Source organism: Ctenopharyngodon idella, chromosome 10 (genome assembly GCF_019924925.1).
Source record: "Ctenopharyngodon idella isolate HZGC_01 chromosome 10, HZGC01, whole genome shotgun sequence".
NCBI classification, from domain to species: Eukaryota; Metazoa; Chordata; class Actinopteri; order Cypriniformes; family Xenocyprididae; genus Ctenopharyngodon; species Ctenopharyngodon idella.
This window is the reverse complement of record NC_067229.1, coordinates 35,551,591-35,560,000: the sequence shown is the minus strand read 5'-3', so window position 1 is coordinate 35,560,000 and position 8,410 is coordinate 35,551,591. Positions and strand designations below refer to the sequence as shown.

The window sequence follows — 8,410 nt, the reverse complement described above, 5'->3', positions numbered from 1 at the left end:
AAGTTACAGACATTTATTACAAAGAAATCTATTTCAAATAAATGCTGTTCTTTTGAATCATCAAAAAAAAAACATATCACAATTTACACAAAAAATATTAAGCAGACTGTTTTCAACATTGATCATAACAGAATGATTTCTGAAGGATAATGTGACACTGAAGACTGGAGTAATGATGCTGAAAATTCACTTTTGCCATCACAGGAATACATTTTAAATTTTAATCATATTTCACAATATTACTGTTTTTACTGTATTTTTGATTAAATAAATGCCCTGGTGAGAATAAGAGAAAAACATTAAAAAAAAAAAAAAAAAACTTACTGACCCCAAACTTTTGTGTCATTTGTTTTACACAAAACTGAATTGAAAGAGGCGAAATAACAGTTAACTGTGCGCCACTCCAAGCAACACAATGAGGCTTGTGAGCACACTGTAGCATGCAACTGTTTAAAACATGGAATATTGCAGTTTTAAAGGGATAGCCCACCCCAAAATGAATATTCTCTCATCATTTACTCCACCTCATGCCGTCCCAGGTTTATATGACTTTTTTCTTCAGATGAACACAAAGTATTTTGGAAAATTAATCCATCTCTGTGAGTTCATATAATGCAAATGAATAGTAACCAAAAAGTTGACATTTTCAAAGTAGCCCAATTGTGCGGGAAAACCGCGACCCTGGCAACACTGGTTCTCTCTCACCGGACTTGTGTTTAGGTGAGGTAAAGGGGAAAGCAGGCAGTGGACCAAAGCACTGAGGCAAGGGAGGGGGAAAATGTTTGCCCCGGTAAAATGTTTGCCCCATTTGCGTTTGTATTGTTTTACTACTTACACAATTGTTTTAAGTATATCATTACATTACTTTCCATACACAGCTTGGTTTTTAATTATATTTTTAGGGGGGACAACCCTCAGATGGAGGGGGTCCTGACCCCCCTCCCCTCCGTGATTTCCGCCAATGCTGTTGTGTTCACTTTGCGTGGTTTTTGAAGCGTCAACTTTTGGGTTACTATCCATTTGCTTTATATTGACTCACAGAGATGGATTACTTTTCGAAAAATCTTTGATTGCGTTCATCTGAAGAAAGAAATATACAGTACATATACATCTGGGACGGCATGAGCATGAGTAAATGATGTAATCATTTTCATTTTTGGATGGAGTATCCCTTTAATAAATAGTATGCAGTATATACTGCAAAGTATAAAGCAAATAGGCTGTTGGAAATTAAATACTAGCTTACTAACACAAACAAATCCTTCTGTCCACAGATGTGACGAGGATGTGAACGAGTGTGAGAGGGAAGAGTGTGAGAATGGCGGGGCCTGTGTGAACACATTTGGAGCCTTCTACTGTAACTGCACCGTGGGCTTTGAGGGTCAGTTCTGTGGGCAACCATCTCTGGATGGCCCAGACACTCAGGCCGAGGCACTGTCGTATGTTGGCCCGGGAGAGATCATCGGCATTGGCGTGTTGCTCTTCGTGGTGCTGGTCCTGCTGACCCTGCTGGCCGCATTCCGTAAAAAAGTCCTCCGGAAGGACTGGAGCCGAGGGGAGGCGGTGGGCATCTCCACAGAGACCAACTACATGCTACAGAAGACGGGTGTGGGAGCCGAGGGCATCGAGTTCAAAGCCGTACGAGTCAGTGGCGAGTGTCGCGCCAGCCTCTACCGGAAAGACAGCGCAGGAGGGCCACCCCAGGTCATGGTGCGGCCCACAGCCTACACGCTTCCCCACTGCCACGGAATCCTACGAGGGGAAACGGAGAAGGCGGAAGGAGGGCTGGCCACCCTCTCCTGCCCTCCGCAGATGAGCACCTTCCAGGCGGATCCGCCTCTCATCCTAGGGATGCCGAGGAGAGGTGTGGCTGTCTGCAGCGTGGCGCCTAATCTTCCCCCATCCATGTCACCAAACCCAACTCAACGCAGCCCTATCCGCAAACCGCCGTGGGAAGAGGAGGATGAGGAGGATGAAGATGAAGACAACACTATGGAGCATCCAGTCCAAGCTCTGGAGTGGGAAGACAGGGGATATCAGGCGGACGGAGAGGAAGCGTACAGAACCGAGGGTAATGATGTGGCACACACACTCTTCACTCGTCTCAGATCAAACAGAGGTTGACAGAACTGCAGCCAGAGCGATTTCAGTGTGACTCCATAACTCCCCGTGGCCAATTAAATACCAGCCTTTGTGTGGCTGAGATTATACATATGCACCCTGGTCTCCATTCGCAAAATCCATCGTACAATAATGTGTAATGGAGCGCAATTACCTTAGAGATAACATGAGGCTTTCACACAAAATGAGGAAGTGAAGCATTTAGAGTCTACCATCATGATTCAAACAGAAACATCCACATGATAAATGCTATGCATAATGCTTTTAAACACAATGATATGCAGTAGTGGCCAAAAGTGATGTCAGGAGGGGATATTTGTTTTTAATGACTCTACAAGTTCAATGAAATTATCAAAATATGAGGAAAATATTTTTTATATTTTTAATATTTTAAATATGAAGGAAGAACAAAACACTAAACCTGTTTAAAGGTTGAAAATTCTGTCATTTAATACTCACCCTCATGTCGTTCCACACCTGTAAGACCTTCGTTTATCTTCGTAACACAAATTAAGATATTTTTGATAAAATCCGATGGCTCAGTGAGGCCTCCATTGCCAGCAAGATCGTTTCCTTTTTCAATGCCCAGAAAGGTACTAAAAACATATTTAAAACAGTTCATGTGACTACAGTGGTTCAACCTTAATATTATAAAGTGACGAGAATACTTTTTGTGCGCCAAAAAAAATAAAAAAAATAATGACTTTTCAACAAAATCTAGTGATGGCCGATTTCAAAACACTGCTTCATGAAGCTTTAGGAATCTTTTGTTTCGAATCAGTGGTTTGGATCGCGTATCAAACTGCCAAAGTCACGTGAACTATTGAAATTTCGAAACACTTATGACATAATGAAGCCTCGTTGTGGCGAGGGGGGCGTGGTTCAGCGGAGTCGGCAGCGGGAGAGAGAGTCAGGAGACGAACGGTGAGTGAGTGGGTTAAATGCAAATGACGAACACCTGTCTCTTGTTTCAGTAATTGGTGTGGAGAGAGTATATAACACCAGGAGAAACAGGAGTGGGAGAGAGAGAGACGGACTACTGACTGCTGCCCCGCTGGTGATCTACGAGTGAGAGACTTCTGAATGATTTGTGACCGCTTTGTGCCTGTCTGCACCCCTTTTTGTTTTGAATTGTGAGAATTATTGCAAATAAAAAGCAGTCAGTAGTCAAGCCGACCCTGTCCTCTTCCTTCCTGAGTACTGAACTTTGCTACACTGGTGCCGAAACCCGGGAAGGAAGACGGAAGCCGCCGCCATGCAATCGTCCTCCGGATCGCCATTTGCGGAGATTATCACCTCCCTCGCGGTCATGCAACAAGAACAACACCAGGCCCTGCTGGACTTGAGACAGGATCAAGAGAGGTGCTTCCAAGTCGTTGTTCAAGCCCAGCAGGAGGACCGCGAGAGGTTCCGGAGCTGGATTGACCGGGAGGTTCGACCGGAAGCCCTGGAACCTCGAGCTGTGCCCGCCCACCTACCACTACACAAAATGGGATCTGAGGACGACCCGGAGGTTTTCCTCGATCTTTTCCAGAAGACGGCCGAGCTGTCGGGCTGGCCGCGGGACCAGTGGCCGATGCGCCTGGTCCCGCTGCTCTCCGGGGAGTCCCAGATAGCGGCACAGCAGCTTCCGGTGCAGAATCTCCTGGTCTTCGACGACCTAAAAAGGGCCATCCTCCAGCGGGTCGGCCGGAGCCCTGAAGAACATCGCCAGCGGTTCCGTTCCCTGGAACTGGGCGAGTCCGGCCGACCGTTCGTGTTGGCCCAACAGCTCCGGGACTCCTGCCGCAAATGGCTGTTGGCTGAGGGAGGCGACGTGGAGAAGATTGTCGATCGAGTGGTACTGGAGCAGTTCATTACTCGGCTCCCACGGAGGACAGCAGAGTGGGTCCAGTGCCACCGCCCCACGTCGCTGGACTCAGCCATCCACCTCGCGGAGGACCACATGGTGGCGTGCCCAGGGGTCGGCGAACCCCTCCCATCTGTCTCTCTCTCCCCGTCTTCCCCTTCTGTCTCTCTCTCTCGTCCTGTCCCTCTCCCCAGGTCCCGCCCACCTGTACATCCTCGAGTCCCGCCCCGGGGGCGGGGCGGAGTTGACCCGAGCCAGTTTGGGGGTCCCAGAGCCCCGCCCAGGAGGGCGGGACTGACTTCCGCTGGACAGGACCCCGCGCCTGTTTCTCCGCTCTCTCCACGCCAATCATTTACCCCACTCCCTGCCACTGGGGCGGCGGGGAGGTCTGGGCCAGCCTGTTGGCGTTGCGGGGACCCGGAGCATTTCGTGGACAGGTGCCCGGTGATGGAGGTTGGGACAATGGTCCGGGTCCCGGACGCCCCGCAGGCTGCCCCCGGTCAAGCTGGCTGGTATCAAATACCTGTGAGTATCAAGGGGGGTACCTATCAGGCCTTGGTGGATTCAGGCTGTAACCAAACCTCGATCCATCAAAGCCTGATTTCATCCGGGGCATTGGATACAAGCCGCGTGGTTAAGGTGCGGTGCGTACACGGGGATGTGGTGGGATATCCGGTAGTGCCGGTCATTATCCAGTTCAGGGGCCAAAAGCATAGCGTTGAGGTGGCAGTTAATCCGCACCTCCGGCATCCGTTAATTTTGGGGACAAATTGGCCAGCATTTTCTGAATTATTGGGTTATTTATGCACGGATGCCTCTTGGGGGAAAAAGGCGATGGTTGGGGATGCGCAAGCACAGGCGGGAGAGACTGAACGGGGACCACTGAGTGCTGCTTCAGGGGAACAGAGTGAAATTGAGAGAATAATTCTCTCGGATCGCGATGACTTTCCCCTGGAGCAGTCTCAGGATGAGACCCTAAAACGTGCATTTGAGCAGGTCCAAACCATCGACGGTCAGCCTCTCCAGCCTGGACGGGCGCTTACTTATCCATATTTTGCAGTTATAAAAAATCGGTTGTATCGGGTGACCCAAGACACCCAGACAAAAGAAGATACAACCCAGTTGTTAGTTCCAAGGAGCCGCAGGGAAATGCTTTTCCAAGCGGCTCATTCTAATCCAATGGCTGGACACTTAGGACAGGCAACAACACTAAATCGCCTCATGACCCGATTCTTTTGGCCGGGCATTCACGAGAATGTGCGCAGGTGGTGCGCGTCTTGTCGTGAATGTCAGTTGGTAAATCCACCGGCCACCCCAAAAGCGCCTTTGCGCCCCCTCCCATTAATGCAGGTCCCCTTCGAGAGAATTGGTATGGACCTCATCGGGCCATTAGAGCGATCAGCCAGGGGACATCGCTTTGCATTAGTCATTGTGGATTATGCAACTCGATATCCTGAAGCAGTGGCCCTCCGCAGCATTTCCGCGAAGAGTGTTGCGGACGCACTGTTTACTTTAATCTCCCGGGTGGGGATTCCAAAAGAAATCCTCACCGATCAAGGCACGGCGTTTATGTCACGTACTTTACGCGAACTTTACGAATTATTGGGCATTAAAGCGATCCGTACCAGCGTCTTTCACCCACAAACTGACGGGCTGGTCGAACGTTTTAATCGCACGCTTAAAACCATGATTCGTAAATTCGTACAAGAAGACGCCAAAAATTGGGATAAATGGTTAGAACCCCTGTTGTTCGCTGTGCGAGAAGTCCCGCAAGCCTCCACGGGGTTTTCCCCCTTCGAGCTTCTTTACGGACGCCAGCCCCGCGGGGTACTGGATGTCCTGAGAGAAACTTGGGAGGACGGACCATCTCAGAGCAAAAACGAAATTCAGTATGTAATGGACTTGAGAACAAAACTCCACACTTTGGGGCGGCTATCAACGGAGAATTTGTCACAAGCCCAGGACAAACAGAGCCGGCTGTACAACAGGGGAACTAACTTGCGTAAATTCGCACCGGGAGAGAAAGTGCTTGTATTACTTCCAACGTCAAGCTCGAAATTATTAGCAAAGTGGCAAGGACCATTTGAGGTCACACGGCGGATTGGAGATCTCGATTATGAGGTTATACGGTCTGATAGGAGAGGGGCACGTCAGATTTATCACCTCAATCTCCTTAAAAAATGGAATGAGGCAGAGGCAGTGATGTTGGCGATGGTGATTGGTGGAGAGGATGATCTCGGGCCAGAGGCGAATACCAAACACCAATCTCTCGCACTGGCCCCCGGAGGAGATCATCTCTCGCCCTCCCAGCTCACTGACCTGACGAAATTACAAGCAGAGTTTGCGGACGTGTTCTCGCCCCTACCGGGCCGTACTAATTTGATTCAGCACCATATCGAGACAGAGCCGGGCGTGGTAGTTCGCAGCCGGCCGTACCGTTTGCCTGAACATAAAAAAAAAGTGGTTCAGGCAGAATTAGGAGCAATGCTTGACATGGGCGTAATAGAAGAATCCAACAGTAACTGGGCGAGCCCGATAGTTTTAGTTCCGAAAACGGACGGCTCGGTTCGGTTCTGTGTGGATTATCGCAAGGTGAATGCTGTGTCGAAATTCGACGCGTATCCAATGCCACGGGTGGACGAACTGCTTGATCGGCTCGGTACGGCTCGGTTTTATTCGACACTGGACTTAACAAAGGGATATTGGCAGATCCCCTTGTCTCCATTATCTAAAGAAAAGACAGCTTTCACCACGCCGTTTGGATTACACCAATTTGTTACCCTTCCGTTCGGGCTGTTCGGGGCTCCGGCTACCTTTCAGCGTCTCATGGACAGAATTTTACGGCCCCATGCTGCGTATGCTGCTGCCTACTTAGATGACATAATTATATTTAGTCATGACTGGCAGCGGCATATGCAGCATTTGAGGGCTGTCTTGAGGTCGCTGAGAGGGGCTGGGCTCACGGCCAACCCGAAGAAGTGTGCAATTGGGCGGGTGGAAGTAAGATATCTGGGCTTCCACTTGGGACATGGGCAGGTGCGTCCCCAAATTGATAAGACGGCAGCAGTTGCGACCTGTCCGCGTCCCAAGACCAAAAAGGAGGTGAGACAGTTCCTAGGGCTGGCGGGATATTATAGAAGGTTTGTACCTAATTATTCGGACCTCACCAGCCCTTTGACTGATCTCACTAAAAAGGAGGCACCAGATACGGTCCAGTGGACGGAGCTGTGCCAGCAGGCCTTTACCCAAGTGAAGGCTGCTTTATGTGGCGGGCCGTTGTTACACTCTCCTGATTTTTCTCTCCCTTTCCTGTTGCAGACAGACGCGTCGGACAGGGGGCTGGGTGCCGTCCTGTCCCAGGAGATAGAGGGGGAGGAACGGCCGGTGCTGTACATTAGTCGGAAGCTCTCAAAGAGAGAGACTAAGTACAGCACCATAGAAAAGGAGTGTCTTGCCATCAGGTGGGCCGTCCTCACCCTCCGCTATTATCTCCTGGGACGGGAATTCACTCTCTGTTCGGACCATGCCCCCCTGCAGTGGCTCCACCGCATGAAGGATACCAACGCGCGGATCACTCGTTGGTATCTAGCTTTACAGCCTTTTAAGTTCAAAGTGGTCCACAGGCCGGGTGCTCAGATGGCTGTGGCCGACTTCCTCTCCAGAAATGGGGGGGGGGGGGGCTGCAGGCCGGATGGCTCCCCGGCCTGAGTCGGGCGGTGGGGGTATGTGGCGAGGGGGGCGTGGTTCAGCGGAGTCGGCAGCGGGAGAGAGAGTCAGGAGACGAACGGTGAGTGAGTGGGTTAAATGCAAATGACGAACACCTGTCTCTTGTTTCAGTAATTGGTGTGGAGAGAGTATATAACACCAGGAGAAACAGGAGTGGGAGAGAGAGAGACGGACTACTGACTGCTGCCCCGCTGGTGATCTACGAGTGAGAGACTTCTGAATGATTTGTGACCGCTTTGTGCCTGTCTGCACCCCTTTTTGTTTTGAATTGTGAGAATTATTGCAAATAAAAAGCAGTCAGTAGTCAAGCCGACCCTGTCCTCTTCCTTCCTGAGTACTGAACTTTGCTACACTCGTTTACTGAGATCACGTGACTTTGGCGCTCCGAGCCACTGATTCGAAACAAAAGATTCGTGAAGCTTCGAAGCAGTGTTTTGAAATCGGCCATCACTAGATATTGTTGAAAACTCGTTATTTTGTTTTTTTGGCCCACAAAAAGTATTCTCGTCACTTTATAATATTAAGGTGAACCACTATACACAAATGAACTGTTTTAAATATGTATTTATTGCCTTTCTGGGCAATGAAAGTGTTAATTATCTTGCTGTCAAAAGAGGCCTCACTGAGCCAACGGATTTCATCAAAAATATCTTAATTTGTGTTCCGAAGATGAACGAAGGTCTTACGGGTGTAGAACGACATGAGGGTGAGTAA

The 8,410-nt window shown here is 49.6% G+C and overlaps 1 protein-coding gene across 4 annotated transcripts in view; it reads left to right on the top strand.

Moving 5' to 3' along the window:
* LOC127521406 (protocadherin Fat 3) overlaps window positions 1-8,410 on the top strand; it is a 60,155-nt gene that overhangs the window by 41,549 nt on the left and 10,196 nt on the right. For 3 of the 4 annotated variants that reach the window (XM_051910646.1, XM_051910645.1, XM_051910644.1), the window contains exon 26: window positions 1,275-2,071. In XM_051910646.1, coding sequence (XP_051766606.1) covers window positions 1,275-2,071 — 797 coding nt within the window. Of the gene's footprint in view, window positions 1-1,274; window positions 2,072-3,095; window positions 3,234-8,410 lie in introns of those variants that run through there. The other variant, XM_051910647.1, reaches the window with a different exon arrangement.